We start from the raw sequence: 26,989 nt of genomic DNA, 5'->3' as shown, positions 1-26,989 counted from the left end.
CTGTACGCTACCAGTAAGCTTCACCAGCAACCAACCACGTGTTTGTTTGTGTTTGTGACCAGTTTCTTTCTGGCACAGCTCTGTGTCACTGGAGTTACAGGAAGGGTGTACAGTGTGGACAGCAGGGACTGATGCTGATGAATACCTGAGTTGTACAAAACTGACCCACTCTCACCAAGAGCTGCAAACTTCCATCTCACAACACCCTGCAGGGGATCACACAGAAATGCCCAAGTGTCTGGACAGCAGCTCCAGTTCCAGCCTGCCCTGCCTTTGGGCTGGTGCTGACAAGTACCACTGCATGCACCCAGGTATTGCACAGTGCAGCCACATAAACACAGCCCTCGATACACACAAGTGAAATACTCACACTAAATAGTCCAAATTGGGGTAGTGTAAACTTTGTTTACACAAACTTCTCACGAACAAGGGAGACTTTACCAGGCTTTCACACTTCACAAGGGTGGATCCCTCCCCCCACAGAACGCAAGGCTCAGTAAGCTCACTCTTCTGGCTGCCTTTACCTGTGATTTCACTGGGGATTACCCAGTGATCACCCAGGCAGAAGTCTACAGAAAAAGCAAGAGAACATGATGGCATTCCCTGTCTACCAAACTAAAACTGAAAATAAGATCCAACAAAACAAAGTCAATGGTTACTCCAGACTGATAAAAATTTATTTGGTTCCTAAACATACAAAATGAGTGCATCAAGTCTGGACAGTAACTGCAAGCCAGAAATCTCACAATTCCATCGCAATGTTATATATTCCACTAAAGAACAAAATATTTTTCTTATCTGTGGCATAAATGTGATTTCTTAATTATCATAAAGGGACCATCATATTTTGGAAAACTGGCTGCATTTCAATGCTCTGTGTGATGCAAAACTCCCCTCCTAAAAATAGTGCAAGCAAGAAGTTGTACCCAATAGCACTAGACAGTATTCTTTCCTATCTTCACTTTAAGGTATTGAAAACTTATATAACAATGAGTATTTTGAGGAAATTTCACTTCAGCTTAAACCCTAAAGCAGTTAAAACCTCACTGATTCATGAAGCCAAACAAAGTACAGGAATCAGTCAGAAGGACAAACCCTTACCCCAATACAAAATGTTTATCTCATCAAGCTCTTAAAAAGTAGGAATTTAACATAGTAACAAACAGGAAAAACACAGGCATATGTAGTAGAGCGTTTATAACAAAACAAGATGTCATTACTTCAGTCAACTCACAAAAATCTGTCAGCAGCTTAGTCCATAGGAGCCTTCACAAACTAACTGCATTTTAGGTCCTAAACCAACAAATGATAATTTTAAAATGTAATGCTTAACAAAGTTAATCTGACTGCTGTATTTCACAGCATGCAAATCTTCTACCATAAATCTTCTCAGAAGTGATGGGGAAATAACAAGGTTTTACAGAGGGAATAATAAGCAGCATTTTTGCTTTATTCAGTTTTGAAAAACTTCATTGGATTTGAAGCTTATGCTAGCCATTTGAGGGTACTGTGGAACAAATTGCTGATTTCAATTGGAAACTGGTTCTTAAATTAAATGTAATTTTCATTAGAGATTGAAGAAATCCTTTTCCACATACTACTTAAGGTTTTGTCTCTTCATTCCCACTTTCTTCTCTCTATGAACATAGCTGGTGGATTTAGAAACAGGATTTTAAATTGTTAGCCTGCAAAATAACACATGATGAGTCTAAACCAGGCCATTAACAATCCTGTTTTAAATATGAAAGCTTACATGCTATCCCTATACTGCAAGGAAAAACCTATTGTATCTGCAGCCTGTGCAGGTACAAAAATGTTAAACACAGGTTAAACAGTGTGGTTTTTCCAACACTGATAACTCTGAATATATAGACAATGTAAATAGCTGGCACATTGATTGTTTTAATTTAATTGATTGTGTCTCCTTCAGTTTCACAGTTTGTTTGACAAAAAATTTATAAGGCCTTGCATCGAAGCTAACTGTCTTAAAACAGGTAGTGTGATGAACTCCATTTAAATGAGATTATAAAATTATGTGTATTGACAGCATTGATGTTGCTCTGAAGGAGGAGGGGCCGTAGGTATTGGGAATATAAATTTTCTTCTTAAGGTATATGCTGGTTGAGGCATTTGCTTCTTTGTCCCTGAAGGGTTAACACGTCTGGCCACATCTTCATTAACTTGTGTAAGAATTGACAAAATATCTTCACCCCTACAGCCCGAAAAAGAAAAAAAAAATAAAAAAAAAGTTATTAGTGAGCAGAAGTGAGCAAGCAGATGGCAATCCACTTAACATCTCCCTGATAAGCTAGAAGATAAGAGTATAAACATTTAAAACACAAAAAAGAAAACACATACTTTTCTCCAAATTTCTCTTTTGTCCTTATGTGAGTCATATTAAAACCAAAAGACCTTTTCTTGCTCTGTCCTGCTTAATTCAACCAATAAAGAAATATAGTGGAATAAAATATTTTAACATATCACTCAATCAACTGGGCTATCTTAAAGATTATAGATGTGAGGTTTTGAGTGTTTTTTCACAATAAACTACACATTCTACAGATTACATGTATGGTACTAGCAGAGAGTTAATGTAAATTTATCAGTGTGAAATCATCACTTTAACTAATTCCATCCATCTTAGAACATAGGTGAGTGTTCCTAGATAAACTACCTTTGAAGAAGAAAAATTTAATCAGAGCCAAGTATTTACCTTGGTACCAACAATTGTAGCTTGCTGCAGAGGGCCTGAATATACCAAGTACCCTCTTCAATGTGCCGGAAAGAGACACATCCATCGACTGTGGCCATGCCTAGGAGGAAGTCAGCCTCTTCAGGAATGCTTTCAGAAAGAGAAACTCTCTCCTGCACAGAAGACAAGTCAGGAGTTGGTCCATCAGTATCAACATAGACAGGACGCTGTATCTTGTCACCCTGGCATGCTTGGATAAAGAAGAGTTTGGGTTTTGCAGCCAGCTGGGGGCATTGTTTGGCAGTGAAGTGGGATGTAAGCAGGCGGATTGACACAAATTCGCCATCTGTCCCACAGATTGCTCCTGACTTTCCATGAGATAGAATACAACATATAAAACAGTTCCTGTCTTTGTGATCTTGCACGTGCTGCCAAGTTTTCATGAGATTTTTAATCTCCCCAGACGTCAGATTTGTGTAAGTCCTCACATCCAGACCAAGCCATGTGAACACTCTCTCCAGCTGCTCTGTAAATAAATGAAAGATAAAAGGAAAATTTGAGGCAAGACAAAAACATTTTATGAAGTCACCATGCAAGCTGATCTGGGAGGGGGAAAGACCTTACACCCTGATTCATCCTCATACTAGTACTAACTAGAGGTTAACTGGAATAAAAAAAGATGGCATTAGCTCAAACACAGAGTTCCTGGATTTCTCTAGACAAGCTTACATTGTCATTGTAAGTGAGCATGCAAATGACACTTGAAAACACAAAGAATCTGCCCTTCCCTGGTTTCAGAAAAGATCTTTCAAAACCTTCCTCACATCATTATTTTCCAGTTGCGGTTTTGACTATTGAGAGTTCCATTCATAAGAGATGAACAGAGGAAACAGAACAAAGTAAGAAGTATGCACAAAGTTACTTGATTACGGATTTTTGCATTGTATTAGGTAGAATGACGGTTTAATTTAGTTTCATTTTAGTTCTTTACTATAGCTGTAGATAAAGGATAAGTAAAAAGTGATTCTTAAAATTATTCAAGAATAATCCAACAGAAAAACCCTGTGGTTACTTGTCCTTTATCCTCTCCTCCCCCACAATACAAAAATGACATAATTTAACACATATCAAACATTTCACTGTTTTATAATATTAACTAACCATAGACAATAAAATATAGGGCACCACTACATAATCAACTCACCTGGGGAAACAGAGATCCTCCAAAAATCTCATTTCAGTAACTTACCAGCATCTTTGCAAGAACCCTTCCTCAGAGAACTATTGAAGTTAACATTATTAATAATGAGACAAAATCCTCTGTGTGGTCCATCCATTTTGTAGCTTTTCACAGTCTGTAAAAAGGAGAAGAAAAAAGCTTACAGTTTCAATGAATTTATTTAACTTACTCATATTTCCTTAACATGTCTCAAAATTGGTATCCAGGAGTTAGAGGCACCTAAGACTGTGGGCTATTTTTGAACATCTGAAACTCAATGGTGCCTCCCTGTGTGAAAAACCATCAGAGAAACTCCAAGCACACTGCCCCCATCCTATCAAACTGCAGAAGGATTTAGCATCTGGGTTCTCATCTGTATGCAAAAGGCAGGATTCAGTAGCCAAACTCTGCAATCTGAGTTGGTGATGGGGACAGAAGACCCCAACTGCTTCCAATGTCAAAACAGGATTTTAGCTTCATGGCAGAGGGATCACATTGAAGCTAGAGGAAGTTAAACATCTGAGTTGGCTTTTTTTGAGAACAGTAATAAATACCTGGAGTAGGTGATTCATACTGATCCACTGTAAAAGGATGCAAGCAGAACAGAAATCTCAGAAGTGCACAAACCTATCACACTACAAGTTTTTTGTTAAGATTTAAAATTACTTCCCACTTTTGAAAACAAAAACAAAAACATTTTTAAAGCTGAAAAGAACCAAAATTTCAAGTGCCATGTATTTAAGTCCAACCCTGGGTTGAGATAAAAAACTCCATCCACTGGAGTCCCTTCCTCCTCACACACCTCCTTTTGTGCATTTTAGTAGGACAAAATGAAGGCAGCACTCCAAGTTCTTTCAACAGCTCTGCAGCAGTATGAACATCAGGTGATGAAAAGATGTTACAGCACAGAACTTCAAAAAATTAAATAACTATAACAAATGGAGCAACTTGCTCCTTCAATATCTATGGTCATCACAAAGATGGAGAAAAGGCCAGAAGGAGAATTCAATGCTGTGGTTAAAGAGTGCACATAAGGCCTCTAAGAAGGGATCTCACAAAAGAGATCTTTTCTCCTGTACCAAGATCTCTGCAATAGCTTACTAAAAACACTTGCCTCCTTTTAATCCTTCTAACAAGGGCTTTGCATGTTGCCCCTTATGACTTCTAATTTCAAGGTGTCCTGAGGCGTTTTCTAAACCAGATACAAAAAGTGAGACCTGTGAAGCTCCATTTGTCTCTGTGTCTTGCACATTCTAGTCCCATATCCAAAATGCACAACTTGGACAAATGCAAAACGTTTTGCCATTATCAGGAAGATAAGCACACGCACTGATGTGTGAATAACTTCAGAGGTATTATGCCCATTTTGCCCACAAAACACCTTTCGATATTGCTAAATTTCTGACCTCCGAGGTTAAAATATCCTTTGAAACATTCCAGTTTATCAGTCACGTCAAGGAACTTGATGAGACACACAGATATCTCAGAAGTCCTTGCATGATAAAATGTCATTCAAGAGAGGATGAAAACCTCCCACCCCTAGGTATTCAAAAAGGATTTAAGAGATCGTCTCAAACCTTGGATTCATTTTCTACATTGCGGAATTCTCCACGCTGCTCCAGGTTTAGTTCAGAGAAGCCTTGTGTAAAATTAGCTGCCTTGTTATCTAGAAAAAACCCCAGCACAGATATTTATGAAGATAAGTCCAATATTTGTGGATACAGCAAAAAGGAGTTTAGCTACAATACGTCACTTTTTGTATGTGAAATACTGTTTCACTGAAAGGAAAAATTCCGCCATACAAGACAGCATGGTTCATTCTTTTTTGGTTATTTTTATTATATTTATTTTTGTGACAAAGGAAAGGCTTCTATTTGTATCAATATTGCAAAATAAAGATACCCATGGTACAGAGGTAGAATCTCCCCAAGACATTCAAATTAATTATTAATCTGGATATCAGCTTAGAAATTACCTGAATTTAAGAAGAATCTGCACTCTTACTACTGAAGTTGACTTTTTTTTTCACCTGAATCTGTAGTAAATCTGTTTATTTAAAATATAAATCCAGAAATCATCTGTATGCTCATAGCCCATGTATCAGACACACATGCACACAGTTAGTCTTGCCAGCCTGTTAGCAGGCAACTGCCTTTATGTAGTGCACACTCGCAGATCACAAAGTGCCTTTTATAGGAGACTTGTCATCATCCCAATATTACTGGGGAAATGTAGAAGTGAGACATAACTATAAGCAGATTTTCAGATCCCAGCTTGTTCTGTATGTGCTGGGCTGCTCTGTGTGGCCTCAGATATTCCAGCACATCCCTGTATTTCAGGGATTCAGCCAGGAAGTAATGCAGGCTAGGAACTGTTACACCAGATTTATGCCACTCTAGCTCCCATTTCAGCCACACAAACATATGACTTTAAGTTCAGTTGCCCAGACCCATCTACTGCTTCCTGCATTTTGGCAAACCTACTCCTAGACTATGAATTTCTCACCTCTTCCCTTTTTGTAGCAGTCTATTGTCTCCAGGAGATCAGGTGAAACGGTCATACAGACATCCTCCAGTATTTTTACATTGTCTTTAGTTAAAAGGCCCTGCTTTTCCAATGAAGTCAGCAAATCCAAAGCAGACTGACAGCCAAAAGGAGAAAGTAAAATATAATTACTGTTCCTTAGAAATCAAAACGTGCCTCTCAGCCCTGTCTCAAACAATCACATTATTATCTGTTTTGCTCCTTACCAACAAGGACCAGTCAATTTTACATCACCATTAAAGCAGAAATGTTGCTTCATGGAGAGCCACTGGTTGTGTTTTTATTTGGTATGGTCTTGTTTAAACAGATTCACACAAACCATATTAATGACTCGTGGCTTCAAGAAGGCTTCATTGCTGTGAAAAAGTGCTAATGACATGAATCTCCCTTGCATATGGCTCAAGATTTGATTTGTCACCTTTTTATACTCTGATGCTAGACAGTGAACTGTCAGTGACTGACCTTGGCGTGAGGGACGAAATTCTACTCTTGCCTGTCAGCATCTTCCTTCTTGCTATCCCTATGAATACAACCAGCCTATTTGCATATTATGCTCTATTCTGCCAAACATTTCTCACAATTGTCCTTCTATTTCCCGCCTTCCTTCTTCCCTTCCCATGTACACATTTGGCTCACTCCTCACGTACAAGAATTGTCCATCGCTTTGGAAGACAGCTTTGCAGGAGGAATATGATTTCCTGCAACATCCCACTGGTGATGTTCTCTGACAATTCATATAGCATCTGCCTGTAACAGAGATGCAGTGAGATAAAAGTGGAACAGAAGATGGGATAAAAACCAAAGGCAATCTAAGAATTTAAAAATGGAAAGGAAAACAGTATGGCATAGGTAGCAGTAATGAAGGGAAGAGAATTCCACTGCAAGCTTACCTGTATGGAGATATTCTTCCCTTCACACTCAGACGTTCTTGTACTTTCTCCTTAGTGTAACCAAGTTTCTCGAGCAAGGAGTGACATCTAATTCTGTATAAGAGTTCAGCTAGCAGGAAAGTGTCTTCTGCATTCAGATATTCTTGAGCCATGAGGAGCTTGAAGATGTCTGCTGCTGACTTCACACCTTCTAGTCTACTGAGAGGGAGCAAGTCAGTACAGAGAAATTTTAAAGCTGCTACATCTTCAGTCACCAGATTTTCACTAATAAGGAAAAGCTGCTGATGGAACTTCAAGCTCATATCATTCTCCATGTTGCTGGAACCAACAGCTGAAACAGCTTCTCTCTGTCTGAAAGCAGAAAGCAAACACTAGTAACACTTGAATCTTCAATAGAGCAATCCTTCTACTAAAATTTTACCCAATGGTTGTTTGGAAGCCCTGAATTACCTTTTAATAAATAAATGTTTTAAATATATTTGAAATTTACTTATCTAAACACAGAGCACGAAAAGACCAGATTTGGCAGAAGTTCCGAGCAACCCAGTCTGTAATTGAAGTTAGCCCTGCTTTGAGCAAAAAACTGTGTTAGATGACCTCAAGGTCTGAATTTTCTTTTGAACATCTTCCACATTCATATCTTTGCTTCTTTCTGTTGTAATGGGGAAGAGTCCCTGCAGTAACTTATTACAGCTATTAATGGAGACAGTACGGTGGTTCATGCATATTTCTTGATCTGCAGTCCAAGAGCTTCTTGTTCTCTGGCTGTAAGGTGTTCCTCTGTTAGAAGGCTGACACCAAGCTGAAGAATCCACAGCCACTCCCAGCTGTAATTTGCTTCCAGGTTGTATGTGACATTTGGCATAGAAAAACCCTTATAAGCTTCCCTTAAAAGGAACTGGCAGTTAAAATGTAATAGCACTCAATGCTTAGTCTAAATAGGCTCTGCACGAGCAACTCAGGTTTATAGAGACTAATCTTACTCAGGTTTATAGAGACTAATCAACCTTCCACTACACCAACTTCTTCCATGTAGCCTGGGCAGTTCTATTCTGCCCGTGGAAGGTTCAATAGGTAAGAAGGTGCTTCAGCGCCACTAGCTGGCAGCTCTTCAATCTTTTGCTTAGAGCAGTTGGAAGCAAAGTTTTCTACATTGAGGGAGCGCAATAGTGCAGGATCTGCTCACTGCCCAGGCTTGGCCAGCACAGCCACAGCCTCATCGGGGGCATCGATACAGAAAAGTAACCAATCCACATCTGATGTATGCTTTCAGATATCGCCTCATAGAAGGAAAATCGTATGAAATAAGCAGGATAAGGATTGCAAATGTACCTTTTCTTTAAAGTTTTTAAACTGACTGGATCACTGCCTCGAGGGTTTAAATAAAATGCAAAGCCGGAGCGCCCGCAAATGCCGAGAGCTCAGCCCGCAGGCCACGTGGGGAGGAATATCCCGGAGGCCGCGGGCAGCCGGGAGCCAGCACACAAAAAGCGAGCGGGAGTTTGCTAGGATTGGGAGATGGAGCCTTCCTTCATTCCCTCTCCATTTCAGCCCCACGTTTTGGTACCTCTTACACGAACTCCTGTCCCGCTCCCTCTCCGGCAGCTCCCCGAGGCGGCGGCTCGCGGTGCCCTTCGCGGTCCCTTTCCCGGTCCCTTTTGCAGGTTGCCGCGGGCGGGCAGGCGCGTCCAGTTCCCGCCCGAGGCAGCGTCAGCAGCAGGGCGGGATGCGAGATCAGGTGGGTGCGCGGGAAGGAGCAGGAGCACGTTGGGGGAGCGGGGCCCGGGGCTTTCACCGCGAGCGGTGGCACCGCCCCGCCGCGCCGCGCCGGGCGAGCCCCGGCCGGAGCCCGCCCGCCCGCGGGCCCGTGAGCTCCGGGAACGCGGCCAGGGACCGGGAAAAGCTTCAGGCACCGCCTCGGGTACGAAGTGTAAGTCGTGACCTGTAATTCGCCTCGCTTTTGCTGCCAAGCCATTTTAAAGCAAGCTACGTCGCAAAAAGGCCTCAAACATTTTAGGCACATGATTCTAATTTTTGTTTGCCCACTGGAAGGAAGCTTGAAGAGCAGTGCTTGTGGGAGAGGGCTGCAGTAGCAGTTGGATGTGGGCCTGTGTGTCAGCCGCAGTAAAGGGAGGAGGAGGAAGGTGGGCAGACTCTGCTCAGTGCAGGCTCCTCGGGGCCTTCAGCATCTCCGGGGTCACCTGCATCCCCCACAACCTTGGGCCAGTGGAGACAGGACAGGAAGTATCTCCTTGCTCATGCCAAAAGTTGTTGTCCAACATACCAAGAGCAGCTGAGTTACCTGCTGAAACTATAAGGTTTGCTGTCCTTTATTATGTCAGCTCATTTTTATAGAGCTGTAAACTATCACAGCCTAATTTAACAAGTTATAGAGGTCTACAAGATAAACAGATCAAGAATTTCAGAGTTATTCTATGGTCTAGAGGGAGACAGGGACAATCAGTCTGACTGCATACAGAAATTTTATTCAGAATATCAGCATGAAACCCAGCATTTGTATCCAATTATAGTGTCTTATTATTATTTCTAATACAGAAGCTGAAAAATAGACATTATTTAAACCAGCCACAGAAAAGCTGTCAAATAATTCAGTGCAGGAGATTTAATTTAAATTGAATATATATCATCCACACAGACAGCGGCCTCTTCTCAGCAACACTGTTCTGCATGTCAGAAACTTAAGACTGGAAATCAGAAAAGAATTCTCAGAAACTCCCACAAAAAGCTTCCCTGATTCAGGTACCTGTAATAGGAGCCAGTGTTACTTCTTTCCAATGCAGAATTGAAAGGGGAGATCAGCCATACAACATGCTCCATTTACAAGTGCTAGCACAGTAACAGCCTCTTGAACATAACTTCTATTTTGGATAATGAGTTGGCAACCACTGTAGTACACAAATATGTAACAGTGCAAAGTAAACTCAATTTATGGCTCAGCCACATCAGTGTAGATGGCTGAGAAAAAAACATGCAACTCAAGTCTGGTACAAAACACCACTGAGTGTCTTGCCTCATGAGAACACCTTCTGAGCCACTTAAAGGCACCACTGTCCATATACAGAGCATAGAGAGAACAACAAAACTATAATTAAGTGCTGTGACTCTGACAGCCTTATTCCAACTTCTGACAATGCAGGAGCAGCGCAACTTGTTTTATCTCCTTCAATAACAGGTTGCGAAAACTAGACATTTCATCAGTCCAAGACCATGAAATTTCAGCAGCATGTCACTCTCTATGTTCCTGTGCTAACACCCTAAACTCAGGATGGATCCAAAATTCTCTTCCCCCTTTTCTTTTGGCTAAAGGATCATTTAACCTGAAATAATTTCACTATCTGTAATACAGGGACAACTTGATGCAGTCCACACCCTGCATCCATTTCTAGACTCAAATTTTATGCGTGCACTATGGCAAGAAGAGACAGTCCCCATCATGTGTACAGAGTGACACAGAAACTTGGTAAGGCTTTTAGAGAGGAGGCCCCCTGAGGAGGGGTTGAGGTCGCTTGGTTTGTTCAGCCTGGAAAAGAGGAGACTGAGGGGTGACCTCATTGCAGTCTTCAACATCCTCACGAGGGGAAGTAGCGGGGCAGAGGTATCAACTGCTTGTCTCTGGTGACCACTGAGAGGACTTGAGAAATGAAACTGTGGCAGGGGAGGGTTAGGGTAGATTTCAGGAAGAGGTTCTTCACCCAGAGGGTGGCTGAGCACTGGAACAGGCTCCCCAGGGAAGTGGTCACAACTCCAACCCTGACAGAGCTCAAGAAGCTTTTGGACAACACTCTCAGGCACATGGTGGGATTCTTGGGGTGTCACGTGCAGGGCCAGGAGTTGGTCTCAATGACCCTGATGGGTCCCTTCTAACTCAGCATATTCTAGGAGTCTATTCTATAAGCTGTGAGAGAAGCAATGGACAACTGCCATCACAGAAGTCCTGCATAAATACTCACTATGCAACAGGTACAGGGAATCAGCCTGCCTGAATGCTACATCTGAAAGAGGTGTCAAGGCAATAAATACTGCTTAGATGTACAATTACAGATTGTCTATGGCTATGGTTTAAGAATCTACTGGGATCAGTGTAAAAAATCAGTATCTGACACCCATGAACGCTGCACAATACATGCCTGTCCCCACAACTCTTGAGGGTTTATAACCATTTCCAACCAAGCAACCTGTGGATATTCTCAGTTCAGTCGAAGAAAGAACAGAGACAACTTCTCCCAGGCTGAGCCTGGGAATCTTAGATGAAAGAATTCAAACAATTATTATCTCTCTTTCTGTTCATAGTTATGGTTCTTCACAGCAAGTTATTCATAGTGCATGGTGTGAGATGTTCCTACTTTGAGACCAAGCTGGTCCCACTTACCAACTGAGACTATAAAGTTCGCTGCTTCTTGCTAATGAAGATTGTTCTTGAGCCTTCTGAGCCACCTGAAAACAGGAATCTTTCTTTCCATCTCTAACTCAACAGCGTCAGCAGCCATACACAGAGTCCCTTCCTTTTCCACTGAAAGGGTTCATTACATGAGTCTCTAGTTTTCAAAACAGCATTTCTGCATAATATCTTAATGAAAGGCACATGGACTTTACTTACCATCTTGCAGTAAGGTACTTTTTAACTTTTTATTTTAACCCCCAAACCAAACTTGTCACAAAACTGTAAAAGCAGAATATATGCTGCTAATATTTTAAGTAAATAGTTGCATTTAGTTAGCATCACTCTAAACCCCCCAACCAACCAGCCCACAAAACATCAACCAACTCACCACATCATTAGTCTGTAAAGACAGCCACTATTATTCTCACTTCCTTTTTCCTGTTTTCTTCTCCTTCCAATATTAATACTGTATTTCTCCTCCGAATCATCTTTCCCCTACTTGTTCTTCTCTTGATGCTCCCTACCATTTCCCTTCTTGTTCCTGCTTAAAATTTCCACATTTCTTTTCCTCATCTGCCTCTCAGTTGGATTCTCCCTGCTTTTGGTTGTCTATAGGGTAGCAGAAGTGCTTTTCAAATGCAAAAGGTAGTAAAGGAAATTGGAAAGGGAAGTTAATCTGTGAAGAAGATCACATATATTAAAATTACTTAGATATATGTAATTTGACATGACACCTTATTTCTACAACCAATTGTTTCACCATTCAGTTCATTCACCAGCCACCACAAGAAGTAACTTTTAAAATTCCATATCTGTCATTTTGTATCCTTCTCTTTTTCCATTAAAAATTTAAACAGAAACCAAGCAGAACACACCAGGACCTTGAATTATTTTCCCACATAGGAGACTATATAAGGAGTAAAAATTAAATGTTTACAAGTGGCTTGTCACCAAGTTCAGTGACAATAAACTTCAACACAACCCATCCAGGTTATACTGTTATACAAGTAAGCTAACTGAACTTTGAGGCAGTTAACTTTTAGTTAGGCAGCTGCTACACTGGAGAAAAATTTTTGTATTTAAGACAATTTTCCTTTTTTTTTCCCCACAAGAACAAGAGCACTTGGGGAAAAATGAATTAATAGAAGCATATTCTTTTTCATAAGCAAAAGCAGTAAGGATAGAATGTTTAACATAATCCAGTCTTAAATGTAGTATGTAGCATGGGTGCTACATACTACATTTAAATTGAAATATTTTGAAGTATCTTTTTACAACTACGCCTGGTGCAATGAGTGTGAATCATGTTTCAGCTTCCACAAGACATCTGCCAAAATCCCATATTTTTTAAACTGAGGCACATTACTGTAATGTCCTGTCACATGTACACTCATTTTTGCATCAGCAGAAAACATACTTGGCCCAAACCATGGCAGACTGTTTCATTTATTTACACAGAACCCCTGTGAACAGTAGACACTTCTAACATTGCAATCTTTAATGCAGTAAACAGATGGAATCCAGATTACTGAAAAGACCATCTCTCTCTCCCTTCTGTTTTGCCAGTCTATAGAGGCATGCAAGCCACAACTTGCAAGCAAAGAACTGGCATTACTGGGCAGGAATGCTGACACATTTGCCACTTACTAAGTGCAGGAGAAAGTAATCAATGTGTTTCAGTGGTTTGGGCTGGCTTATATTTGTTTAAGTATTAACTGCTAGGAGGTTATGTTAAAAACTACCAATGAAGCAATAAAAACACTTCTGTTTTTTCTTGGAAAACCCAACAGCTATACAGTTTAAATCTCTTTACACTCTGTTTACCTCAGGTATTCAGTAACAAGATATGCCACACTGCTATACAATAGCTACCATTGTCATCCAAGCTTTCAGAGACTACGATATTAAAATACAAAATCTAGTGTCTTAGCACACTAAAATGCTTGTAAATTCCTGTACTTGGAAGCAACAGGCACTTTAGACATACATGAAATGATGCATAAATAAAAGTATGCATTGATCTGTTTGCATGAGAGCAAATGCTTCTTTTTAATAATTTCAGATATGTACTTTCTAACAGCAGTCAAGTGGGAAAAAAAAGTTTCTTCCTCAGTGTATGCTGGAGCAGCAGTGAGTATTGTTGGCTTGGGTCCTTGGTCATATTCCCATCATAAATTTTTCTGTTCAGTTCCATATGGATAGCCAATATACAGAGTTTCCTGCAGCAAAAAAAAAAAAAAAAATCAAAACCATTCCATTAGAGAATGAAGCAAGACACCATGTAAGAATTCACAATAGAGAAGACAACATCTGACTTGGCATGGAGAAACTCTGCAATTTCAGTCTCTACTGCACATGCATTTTGAGCCAAACTCTTATGACCCAATCATTGCCGTGCTATTAATTATTCTAACATGATGATCTGTGATTTCATGACAAGGCTTTAGGGTTTGTAAAAAGGTACTAAATGTCAGCACTGCAACTACCTTGAATAACAGTTGTTAGTTCCCTGGTAGATCAGCTGTATAAACAAAACCTCTGTAGGTAAGTTATATATCCAAATGTATCTGACTTTTGTGCAGATTCCTTTAGATCTCTTTAAATAGACAAAAGTTTTCTGACAGTTTAATTTCAAAATTACATACTGGCAATCAATTGGCTCTGTGAGCAAAGGGTTAATTAAATTTAGAGAAACTAGAAAATTCTTCCCTCTCTACTGCCTTTGTCCTGAACTTAAGCACTGACCATTTAGTTTTGCAAGCACAGCTCTTCTTAATGGTACATGGCAATCCTCAATTTAGCAGAAGCCTGTTTATCTTGGAGAAGGAAGATTTCCAATCCTGTCTAAAGCACTGATATACATTATCCAGCACAGATTCTTCCCTTCTCACTCTGCAAACCCCAATGTCGTAACTGTAACTTTAACTTTACATTGTAACATCAGAAACTTCACTCTTAGCTTAGGCTACCTTTCTGTGCAATTTTGTGAGGATACTTGTCTTTTTGACTGTGACACTGCAAGAAAACCAGATGGCTTGAAATTTAAGGTTTCTCATTTTCCATGAAAATAAGCTATCACAGAAAAAAGGTTATGTCTTTCCATTTACTTTAATTTACCTTTTAAAAGGATTATGGAGTAGCTCAGCCAGACAACGCAGATAATATGAGGGTGAAGTTGGGGATTGTTCCAGTGTAGACACATCCACCTTGCAATGACTCCAAAAGATGTCTGCTGTATGGGGAATAGTGACTTTAGCTCTGATGTTCTCAGCATTCCCATCGACTTCCAACAGACTGGTACATTCTTGCTCATTATCTGGCACAATGTAGCTCTGAATAAAAAAAAGCTTCGGTTTTCCTAGGAGTCCAGGACATGAGTCTGCTGTAAAGTATTTCTTTATTTGTTCCAAAGGGAATCCAGAAAAGGTGTGGTCTGTACAGAAGATGCTCTGGGAGTTTCCACGGCTGACCAATATGCAAACAAAGCTGTCACAATTTTTGTGCTTCTGCCACCTTGCAACTTCAAGCAATGTTTGATTCATGGAGTTCATACTTAAATATCTGTGACAATGAACATCATAGCCTAAGCCTCTGAAGGTCTCTTCCAACACATCTGTAAGAAGCAAGATGTAATTAAACCAAGGCACACCAAGGCTCAATCTCAATTGTATTGAATTACAATACTTATAGGTGTTTTTCTATTGAAATTAAGCAATTTATTTTATCACAATAATTAAAAAAATCAGGAGTACTTGGTGTTGACCACAGTACATTACATACTTATAGTGCTATATGCATGTCATCTTTCCTGTGAGCTACATGTTTTATGACAGCAGAAACACTGTATCTTGTTTCATATTTTCACAGACACATGCTTTCCTTTAGAGCCAGTATTCCAAGTTCCTAAGACTTAAAATATAAGGCAAGAAATAACACACCTGAAATGATGAAGAGTGATGTAAATGCCTTACACACATACTAAACTTAAAGACAGCTGTCTTTGACTTCAAAAGTTTAAGAAGCCTTAATTAGCAGGGGCTGTTTCAGAGGTAATGGCAGTAAAGCAGCTGTATTACCACACTTTTCTCCCCTAAAAGCCCATAGTGAACACAAGAAACAGAACTCAAAACTTTCCTCAGCAAAATAAACTAGATAAAAACTCTACACTATAGTGAGGTGATAAAAAATAACTACAGCTTCATTCCAGTTCTGCTGGTTTGATTAAATTTTGTAAAATAATTAAAAAACTGTCCAGGCATTTTTAATTGAGAATAGAAAGATAAAGCTCCCTTATTTTATGCAACTAAACATGCTCTCAAAATTCAGACTACTCAGTATCACTAAGGTCTAGCAGTTACACTGCAGTGAAGCCCTCCATCAGGCAGGGGGTAGCAGCAGTACATGTACAAAATGAGAATTACAGCAGTGAGAATGCTTCTGCTGTAACGTCCTGATCTCACTGGCAGATGCACATACACACACAAATACAAAACCTGGTGTCACCTTAGTCCCCACACACACTAACTGTCACAGTTTAAAAGAACCAACTCAAAAACTTAGAGCTGACACCTTAGTTAACAATTAATCAGAAGTTATACATGGCCTTGGATACTTTAAGGCAAGACACACCACAGCATTACATGCTGCAGCCTGAGATCAGAAACTACCTAGGTCTTCAACACTAGCCATCTGCCAACAAACCTCCACTGATTTTTCAGCATCTCCATTCTACATAAAACACTAGCCTTTTCTCCCCTCATTGTTTACAATGTAAGGATTAAAACTGATTTCCAAATGGAAAAGTCAAAAGTAGCTATTTACAAAACAGCAAGGTGCATTTCAGTTTGAATTTTATAAGCATTTGATAAATTCATGCTGTTTACACTGGGCATGATAAAGTGTTGTAATTGGTGATCCTACAGTATCTGTTACTGGTTCACCTTCCTGAGATTAAATCTTGGGACAGGTACAGATTCTAATGGATGCCACAGATACAATTTCTCATGTTTTCCCTGCCCTCTTCTTTTTCTTCAGTGTACTCAGACTTTACAATAGTGTGGCACAACTACTTCTGCCTTTCTTGCAAACTCCTTTAAGCAATGCCATATGCCCTGTCTCCTCTGATCTCACCAGCACCATAATGTACTTCAGTGCAAGTCTTGCCTTCTATTGTGTTAAATGCTGACAATGTGACTTTAAACATCGGAGACACAGACTTCCTGTGTGTGAGCTCCACAACCACTGCCCTTCAATTACATCAGCAATTCTAAGTTAGTTCATCTGCTGGACCATTTTAAACATCGGAGACACAGACTTCCTGTGGGTGAGCTCCACAACCACTGCCCTTCTAAGTTAGTTCATCTGCTGGACCACTGCATTTGAGAAAACCAAAAGATGCCTGGAAAGCCTCTCCTTCCCCTACATCTCCCAGCTATTACAGAACTGGCTGCAAATACTCTCTTAATTTTTATTTTTAGCCTCACGTGTTACAGTGATTAGAGAGTGAGGGGTGGTTTTGACTGTGCAAAGATCTAATTCTAGGATTCTACAAAGGCAGTCAGGAAACCCACATTTCAACTATGGCAGTGACTACACTGAGAGCAGTGGTGACACTTTCAGTTTCACTGTGGTGACACTTTCAGCTAAACTGTGCAAGATAGGACAGAAGCTCAGGTGTATCATTAATAAAGGACCCCATGGCTATTTGAAATCTCTGGTGTCCAATATGATTGCACTTTAAATCCACAACAGTTTTGGTTTTGTTAACTGGTGGGAAACACTACCATCTCTGCCAATAACCTGCTGTATGACTGTTGTAAGCCTAATTTTTCTGTTAGTTGCTGAACATCCTTTTTGTCCATCCCAAAATTCAGTCTATCTTCTTCTAAGTTCTTTCATTCAGAGACTCTGCACCATAAAAAACAAACATTGTCTCCAATAATTAGGACAGTTTGCTTTAAGCTGATGTTGTCCCTTGCAACTCTTTGCTTTAGAAGTCTTACTGGAAGTGGTAGATTAAATGACTGGGACAACACTATCCTAATCTGACTGGTAAATGTACATTATATTCTTTATACTAAATTCTTCTAATTATCTAATTAACAAGTTAAGGGACTGAAAATTCCAGAGACTTACCAGTGTCATTGCCAATACAATCTATTATCAGGCATATTCCTAAAGGCCGACTTTGCATTCTGTAGGAATCATCAGACATCTGAGAAATGTGAAAGGACCATTACCAAGTTAATACGTCACGTTCTCAACTTTTAGACCATATCATTTTCTCAAATTTTATGTCAGATCTATTAAATAGCATTCTGCTGTTTTCCATCAAGTAGCTAGCAGAAATCTGTTTACTGGGTTGTAATATGTCTTATCTGCACAACAAAGAAACAGGAGAAAGGGACTAATGATTCTTTTCCCTCTATTTCTAGTACAGGCTTAGTTTTTGTGTCCCTGTGTTATGCAACCTCATTAGCATAAAGATACTTAAACAGAGACTAAAACTGTACAAGCTTCATACTGCCAACACAATAAATATAGAGAAGTTTTGTGTTCCTCAGGTGTGCAAGCAAACACTGCTCATCAGAAAATTTATTTCCTTATTTAGTGGAAAAACCTCCTTATTCCTAAATAATCCATAATGACTTTATCACAATTCCTCTCCCCTCTGAAGAAAACTGATTAAAGCAAATGAATTTGCTACAGGTTGGTTCCTGGCCTACAGAACTAGTGAAAACAGCAGTTGGCCATCCTTATCATTAATGCCCAAAGCATGTCTGTCTTCTGCCTCGAGAGCAAGGGGTGAGGAGGGAATCAAGAACAAAATCTACCGCATGCAAAGAAGCTCTGTGATTTCTAATGCATGTGGCAAGAGGTCTGAACTTCAACAGTTTTAACTTGGCCTCCACTAATAAATGTATGAATTCTGTGTGCACATCATATATACATGCATTTTGCACACTGCTGCTTCCAGAGTAGCAGCAAATATTATATATTTAAAATATATTCTGCAAAAACAATTCACAGAATGTGTTTATGGCTGAGGATGCACCCATTGTTCTGTCTGCATACAATTCAAGGAAATCTCAAAATGAAACACAAAGAAAACTAAGGAAAATACAGAGATTGTACTTATTTACATGTAAACATATACACAAGAATATACCTTATGTGGCACTGATCCTGACTCCTCGATGGACATGTGAAGTGGTTCTGCTGCAGCTAAAACATACAGAAGTAATCTCAGTAGGCAAGTACCAGTGATATTTTTTAATCACCAGATCAGTTATAAAGAGGAATGTATCTACTTCAGCAAAATTTTCACCCATCAAGACCTTTTCGTTTCTATGTATGCTACTGAAGTTTAAAAATCCCTGTATTATTCACCTCTAAAATGTTATCTGGATTTCATTCTACATTGCTTGGGACTAGAAGAAACAATTAATCTCTTCTACACTGAAAGAATTCAGTCAACTAATTTTAAAAATGACCATATTTGAGAGCTATTTGGGGTTTCCAGAGAAAACACAATACACATGGAAATAACCTGGTATTCAATGCACAACCTCCCGGCTGGCCTGGTGGGCAGTTCACTGATGAAAACCACAAAAACTTCCTTCTCCAGAGCTAATGGGCAGAACTGCACTACACAGGACTCCAGAGCTGGCTAGCCAGTTTTATCCATGGCTTTACTAATAAAGTATGTATTCTGTTAAGAAGTTTTGACAGTGGAAGCTTCCGATTTTTAAGAATGTTTTAAGATGCGGCAGCACAAGCAAAGCAAATACAAGACTAAACAGTAAGGCCAGGCTCAGTTCTGAGAGGTATCAAACACTCTCTGCTCCTGATGATATTAATAGGATTAGCCCTGAACACAACTATCAAACAAGTCCTTTTGATGTAGTGAAATTCATCATTTGGCTCTTTTAGATTACCAAACTTAGATAAAATGCTCTTACCCAGAGTAAGACTTGTTCCATTTTGTAATTTTTCTGTGTTCTGATTCTGTATCTGAAATTAAGAAAAAGTCATAATTTTCCTATTCTACTTCAAGAATTAATAAATATGTTCCAAAATAAAACACAGGAGTATTTCTTCCTCAGTAAAAGGATATTTTAGATTCATTTCTATCAGCTAAATAAAATGACAACATAACAGTTGAAAAAACCTATGCTAATACAATATCAGAGCTAACTCAAATATAAAGAATACTGCATGCAATAGGATTTGATGACTTTTCAGATACTCTGATATCTTCTTAAACTGAGCTTAAAACAAACCACAAAAAAAGAAAACCCTGAAAAACTCTTCTTTAAAAAGCTATCATTTTCATCTTCAAAAATTAAAAGCTACCTTCCCTGAAGAGTCCAGAGGTACAAAGAAGACACGTTTTGCAAAGAACAGTCAAAGCAAAACTTTTCACTCCACAGTGTAATACAAAAAAAAACCTTTCAAGATACAGATTTTGTATTTTCAACTAATAAGAAAAAATTCACATAAGGCCTTCAAAGGGCATCTTTCTCAGGCAGATTTAGATCAGACCCTAAACTCAGCAAACAAAAGGAATAACAAACAATATTTTAGTCACTAGTCATCTCTAATTCCTCAGGCTCTGAAAGATGGATCTCCTTTTAAAGTGGCAATATTTAGAAATAAAGGATTTGTTTCACTTCTTGTATACTTACCCCTGAATGATAAGGAGGATCAATCAGATTGAAGTTAGGGAGAGAGGCCTGATGAGCATTTATATAAACTGGCTGAGAATGAACAGAGGACACTGAAGCTGCGAATTTAACAGAAACACAAACACACCATGATATTTCATCTGTTTTGAAAACCTAAATCTATGAAGTATGCAAATGCCCTTATTTGTAAGTCATAGTTTTATCTTCAGCACATTTGATTGTTGCTATCAAGAGTAACCAGTGCAAAAAGAGGATCTTACCTTCGTGTTTGTACTTCTGAATCTTCCTAATCAAATCTATCCTGTGAATACTTTGAAAACAGTTCTCTATCAAATCCAGTTGATTAGGAGCCACCAAATTTAGCTTCTCCAGCTCAATTATAAGAGCTAGAAAACTCTAGAATAGCAACATAAACCCAAACACATCAGTATTTTTTTCTCCACCAGATGTAACAAAGCAACACAGAAAATACTGTGGAGAGGTCATAAAGGCTGTATAAACAATTAGAGACATTACACCTTCTAACAAAACTATCTGAGAGACATATGAATACTTAATATTATCATAGGAGTAATAGAAACTACAAAGTGATATTCTTAAAAATCAATCTTAAATTTTTGAGAAAACAGTTTTGCATTTTGTTTTTGCTACAAACCCAGCGACTGTGAATGTCACCTCACGTGTCACAAAGTGGAAGGCAAGAAAAGCTTTGGGAAATTCTCAGGGCCTCTCTACCTCTCTGACTGAAGATAGAAAGGGAAAAAAACCTCAAAGGAAGAAGACATAAATCTTCAGTCTTCTCTGCACAGTGGCCAAGGTTTCTGAGTATTCTCAACTGAATTTCTGCTTTCTCAGAGGACTTAGCAAAAATATTCAGAATGCAAAGGTATAAAGACGTAATTACAATATATGTGTTCTTTTGTAAGCAAAGCAGAGCACAAACAAAAAGTGATTTTGCAATTCAAGATACAGTTCAAATGGTTATTGATCGGAGGTCAGTCTTACATGAACTTTCAGATCAGAAATACTGAAGAAAGACTACTGTAAAAAGCCTGCCCATGAAGTACATTCAACCACCATACACTATAACAAGCACTGTTCCCTCTTACTTTTTTACTAGTTTTCCATGATTTTTTTCCTTGAATTAAAAATCAACAAAATGAAACAGAAGCCACAACTCCTTGTCTGCTTCCTGATGTTTGTGTACCCCTGCCTCAATACTCCTTGCAGTACTGACTCCCTTCTTTCGCTGTCTAGCTACATTTTTTTTTACTTTAATGTCTCTGTTCCAGAGGAGAATGCCAGAATTAAGGAAAACATACCTTATCTTTTGCCATTTTCATACGAGGTGCATAATCTCTGAGTAGAAAACCAAGAGAACCCACTTCATCTTTTTCCAGATTTTCATTTATCTCTACCATTAGTACCCTGAAATAAAGTTGAGATATTTCTAAAGGATTAGCTTGCAGCAAGATTCCTCCCTTTCCCAACTACTCAACTTCTCCTCATGTTCCAGTCTTAATCTAGGATTTCTAACTAAGAAACAGACGAAAAACATACCCTGTTTCAAGATCCAATTATAAAATACTCTTGCTAATCAGCACCTGTGTTTTTCAGACTGACAGTGTAATAGCCACTGTAGGGAAAACAGAAGTTTCCTTAATGTTTAATAGAGATTTAAGTGAGAGAAGGAGACAACAGAACATATCCTTAACTTTTTTACCTGTTAGTTACAGGGTTTTTATTTTAGTGAGAATTTAATACAGGAAAATCTTAGGAGTACATGGATTTGTTTATGAAGTCTCTCAAAGAAAATAACTGGAATTTCTTAATTTAAGCCTCTCAAAACTAAAAGAGTAAAACAAGTAAGAGAGAGGTCCCTTGAGAAAAGTTACACCACGTGGCTATGTCCCCAAAGCAAACCAGAAAAGAAAATTTGTCTAACCAATGATATTCCTTTAAAGTGTCATTTTTAGCTGCTAATCTAGAACTCTACATACATCACTGGTTTTATTCACAAATACACAAACTCCTGAAATACAGATGCTTCTAATGCCATGACTAGTAATAAAGTTTAATTCAGGGACTAAACATTTCTTTTAACTGTAACTCTAGATATACTAATGTCCTTTTCTGCTTTTCTTCTACTTTCAATAAATATTCTCTGAATCTGTGAAGTATTAAATAAATAAATAAATAAACAAATATTTAAAAATAAAAAAAACCAACTCACCCATACTGCCCCCCACCCTAAACAGAGGCAAAACCCAAACCACTTATACTGAACAAGATAGCATAGCTTTACATCTGAAATTGATATATTACCTGTAATCAGGGATGAGTCTGAGACTCCTGGCAAGGTGAGCTTCCACTGTTGCTTTATCTGTGTTCAGGATCCTCCTCAGCAAGTCAAACCTCTTAACTCTGTACAACAGCTCAGACAAGCCAACAGGAGTCAGTTTCTCTCTCTCATTCAAAGCCACCAAGATCTCTTTAAGATCAGCAGTGGCCAAGTCAGGAGCAAGGTCTCGGCACAGGAAAACCATCATCTCTTCTTCTTCTTTATCCAATTCTTCTTGAATCTGATGAATAAGGAAAGCTGGCACTTGGCACCGGGTCATCACTTTGTTGCTGTTCCTTTAAAATTGCCCACTGGTTTTTAAACTGGAAACCAACATGACATGAAGCCTGTGTCTACCACAGCACTTCTCTTGTGTTCATTCTTAACTAGGTGCATTTCTACAAAGGCAGGTCTGCGGAAGAGAATTAAAAGGCAATAAAACAGTGATCTGCTGCACAACTTCACAGTAAACTCTCCTATCTGAAGTATTTAACTTTCAACTACACAGACCTCCTTTATTCAAGGGACTCTCCCAGTTCTTCATTACAAAACTAAAAGTATTTGGACGGTCATACTAATTAGAAAGACATGCAAGTTCTTTTTAGAGTAAATTACTTTGACATGAGTCTGTATATTCCATAGGAAGTGAAACAAAAGTCATCAGCTTGCTGATGAGTGGTAGATTAAGTATTTCCGACAGCTCTGTCCTTTTCCGAGCAACAATTTAACATGAAACTTTAAAACCACTAATTATCTGTAAATTCAAGAGTGTGTGGTTTTTCTTATTGTTAACATCATTTAAATTGATTCCAGTCTGGGGTTAAAAGGATTTTCCACACACACCCTCCATGCTCAAAAAGATTGAAAAGCCACTCAAATACTCCACCCTTAAATATGCAAATTGGTTAATTCTGAAGGTATAGATAAGCCACAGACCACCTTTTCCTTCATTAAGCATACATGTACTATCATAGGAAAACTGGAATAAAAATTCAAACCTAGAAAAACCCCCAGCCTTGTAATTAACAAAATCAGTAAGGTGCTGTGCTCAATTTCCACTGCCACCAACTACAGAAATTCCATCTAACCTCCTCTGACCTCCATTACATACAGGGAGAAATGGCAGATGACCAAACCTAAAGACAAATTTTAGTCCTTCCACAGAGTTTGATCACTATACTAGTTTTATTTAAACCATACTGGAAAGCAAATGTCAATTCAACTTCAAAGCCTAATATACCAAAAGATTCTATCACCTGAATTAGATTTTTTTACAACATTTTCATCCTTTTGTTACACATTCTAGAAGTTACAATCAAAAATGTCACATACTGTGTCCATAATTGAGCAAGTGAGATAAATTAGTCTAAAACAGAGGAACCCCTCATGCCCTGTAATGTGTTTTGGAAAGTTTTCTATCAGAAGAAAAGCATATTTATTGCTAGCTTATTTTCAATCTAGCATCAAACACTTGTGAGAATTCTATAGAATGACACTGTTCTCATGACATAATGCAGTCAAGGAGGGGGAGGCACAAGCACCCTCACATGAAAGTATCTCCCAGGGACATTCAGCTGGGACTTTCAAAAGAACCTGAAGTAATAGTTTAACTCTGAAGTGAAACAGGCATTTAACAACTTTTCGTCATTTTTGGAAATACCAGAAACACTTTTTAAATACTCAAGTTGATTTTTATCTAATCTTTTAAAACGAGTTAAAAAAAAACAGAGGAAGGGTGTGTGCTAGGGAGGAATTTCCCACCGAGCTGGAATGTCAGACAAGCAGAATTACTATTTATACATTAACTTAAAAATAATTTGCCTTTAAAACACACATATGAATCCTCTTCTATTGTGAATTTCCTTTATATATGGTACATTACATGCTCATTATAAAAAAACGGTGATTCTACTCAGTCTTGAAATGGTCTTACCTGTGTGTAAAACTGTTCGCAACAACACAGGAAAACTGGCATTTGGCCATTGCCAAATCACTGATCCAGCACACATTGGTTTCCATCCAGGATTTTCCAGTGACTACATTAGCTCATTCTCTGCTGGACAAATGTCAAGATCACAAATTACTGTGGGGGGCTACTTCCTAATTTTATGGGGGTGGGAAAACCAAATAAAACAACCAAGGGTTGTTCTTCAGGATGACTGCAGTGAAGCAGGAACAGTGCTCTAAATAAAAGGAAAACCAGCTGTGCACATAGCATACATTGGGTGAGGGGAATAAGAGCAACAGGAAGTGATTTTTTTAGTATAAACTAAAACAGTTTGTAACTTTGCAAATCCACTTCACCACAAGAGATAAAGGGCATAATGCTCCACTCTTCTATCTGATGACCCCTTTTTCAAACATCACAGATAGTTATTATAGCTGCAAAAGTTAAAGAAAAAAAAAAGCAATCACAACAGAAACCCAGCAGCCTAGCTTTTGATTATCTGGACTCTGCAACAAGATGACTTAGTGAATGTAAATTCTCTACAAAGAGGAGAGAAAAATCAGCTTATCTTCTAAGACAAAAATAAAAAAAGTTTATAGTCATCAGAGATAAAGCTGCCTCAATAATTTTTGTATTCATGTGCATGTGTAATTAGGCTTTTTTCTTTTTTTCAATATGTTTGCAAAGGAGCAGGAAATAACATACTACAATTTCACACTAAGGCGCACAAGGTTCCAGTTAACTCCTTGCTGGCATTTTTTATCTTGAACCTTTCACAGTCATCTTTGCAGCAACAAAACGAGGATATGACACCAGTGGGTGTCGTTCTGATTTAGGAAATTATCTTTCTTTCACGAGACGAACTCACGTGGAAGAGCCGTGCTGGAAGGGGAGAGCAGGAGATGACCTGGCTGTGCTTTGTGCTTCCTCCGCTCTTGGCTGTTTTTAGAGGTGGCGGTGCTGGAACCACTGCCCTTGGCGCCAGGGCCCCTGGCATTTTTCAAAATTGCAGAGAATGCTCCGCAGCTTTCAAATTTCCCTACTTCCTCACTGTCCCACGCCCTTCAACAGGACGTGTGCAACGTACTCAGGAAAAACAGGGAATTTCTGCGGGAATCACCGCGATCCTTCCTACGCTTGAATAGTTTTCCCGCGATGTAAACTACTTTGAGCAGGCTAATTTAACACCCTAGTCCTCCTAATTAAAAGAAAACAAAACAAATCACAAAAAAAACCCCCCAAAAACCCAAAACCAAACACAAAGTGCCCAGCTACTACAAGTGGTTTCTGTAGATTTCCAGTCATTTTTCTAAGTGCGTCATTTTAAATCACACTCGGTTTCGGTTCTCACCACCCCGCTCGGGCCGCCTTTGGGCCGCCTGTGCTGAAAGCGCACGGTGGGAAGGGCGGCGTGAGGGAAAGGAGCGGGGAGAGGAGCGGGGGAAGGCAGAACGCACCCAGACACGTCGGGGAGGTCTCTACGGCAGCCAGGTCCGGCATTTGCAGCAGGGAGGAGCTGGGGCGGTACCGGCCCGCTGGCTGCCCAGCGCCGGGCCGGGCCGGGGGGGGACGGGGGAGGCAGGATGATGGTTTTAGTTTTGTTTCCGGCTGTACCCCGCAGTCGTGACTCGGGCTGAGCACACAAAGCCGCCCCACAGCGGATGGAGGCGGGACGGGGCCTGCAGCACCTCCCGGCGCCTCCTCCTGGCATGGAGGGCACGCGGGGCAGCGCCGTGCCGAGTTCAGCGTGTAAAACCTGAAACACGGGCCGTGTTTCTGTCCTGCTGCTGGCGTGGGACAGACAGAACGGCTCTGTGTTGGCCCTGCGAGCTGTGAAGCAGTAGCAGGGCTTTCGGTGAGCGCTTACGGACCTGCGGGCAGTGTGGGCACATTTTTGGCAGAAGTTTAGCCGTAACCCCTGGTATGGCTCATGTCTCACTCTGAATTTGTTTGTTCACAGTGAGGATAATGTACACCTGTGTGAAAGTTCTGTGCTTCCCGCTGTATAATCTAAAGTAAATATTGCGTAATACCTTGTTACTGAGAACTGGGTGTTGCTATTCCCTTGACATAACCTAGCAACTTTGATGGAGCTATTTACTGCGGGGTGCTAGCATTGCAGATGCAGCTGCTCTCCAAAAGGCCTAAAATCTAAAATTTTTCTGAACTAGACAAAAGCCACCTCGATATATGGTGAAATCAGACACATGTAACCCCCAGCTCAATGGATTTCAAAGCCTTTAGGAAACAGTGAGTCATTTTTGTG

General features: G+C 39.6%; 2 protein-coding genes across 4 annotated transcripts; both read right to left on the bottom strand.

The window, feature by feature from the left end:
* Window positions 1–648: 648 nt before the first annotated feature.
* On the bottom strand, window positions 649–9,123 carry CASP10 (caspase 10). Its single transcript, XM_039702882.1, has 8 exons — window positions 8,913–9,123; window positions 7,346–7,696; window positions 7,103–7,202; window positions 6,417–6,552; window positions 5,489–5,577; window positions 3,942–4,047; window positions 2,714–3,218; window positions 649–2,212 (listed from the first exon to the last, which is right to left on the bottom strand). The coding sequence occupies exons 2-8, from the start codon at window positions 7,657–7,659 to the stop codon at window positions 2,032–2,034; spliced, it is 1,431 nt and encodes a 476-aa protein (XP_039558816.1). The 5' UTR covers window positions 7,660–7,696; window positions 8,913–9,123; the 3' UTR covers window positions 649–2,031.
* A 688-nt stretch (window positions 9,124–9,811) lies between these two features.
* CFLAR (CASP8 and FADD like apoptosis regulator) lies at window positions 9,812–26,383 on the bottom strand. 3 transcript variants are annotated; one of them, XM_039698064.1, is made up of 11 exons: window positions 26,181–26,383; window positions 24,709–24,831; window positions 22,760–23,187; window positions 21,757–21,862; window positions 20,695–20,830; window positions 20,435–20,532; window positions 19,709–19,760; window positions 18,916–18,971; window positions 17,883–17,961; window positions 14,865–15,360; window positions 9,812–13,966 (listed from the first exon to the last, which is right to left on the bottom strand). In XM_039698064.1, the coding sequence occupies exons 3-11, from the start codon at window positions 23,053–23,055 to the stop codon at window positions 13,831–13,833; spliced, it is 1,455 nt and encodes a 484-aa protein (XP_039553998.1). In that variant the 5' UTR covers window positions 23,056–23,187; window positions 24,709–24,831; window positions 26,181–26,383; the 3' UTR covers window positions 9,812–13,830. The 3 variants fall into 3 exon arrangements, with proteins under 3 accessions (XP_039553998.1, XP_039554004.1, XP_039554014.1); XM_039698070.1 differs by having other exon boundaries at window positions 24,709–24,828; XM_039698080.1 differs by lacking the exon at window positions 26,181–26,383 and adding an exon at window positions 25,592–26,158 and having other exon boundaries at window positions 24,709–24,828.
* Between the last annotated feature and the right edge of the window lie 606 nt (window positions 26,384–26,989).

Source organism: Passer montanus, unplaced genomic scaffold (genome assembly GCF_014805655.1).
Source record: "Passer montanus isolate IOZ18808 unplaced genomic scaffold, ASM1480565v1 scaffold1, whole genome shotgun sequence".
NCBI lineage: Eukaryota > Metazoa > Chordata > Aves > Passeriformes > Passeridae > Passer > Passer montanus.
The sequence above is the reverse complement of the archived record's forward strand: the minus strand, read 5'-3'. Positions and strand labels throughout refer to the sequence as shown.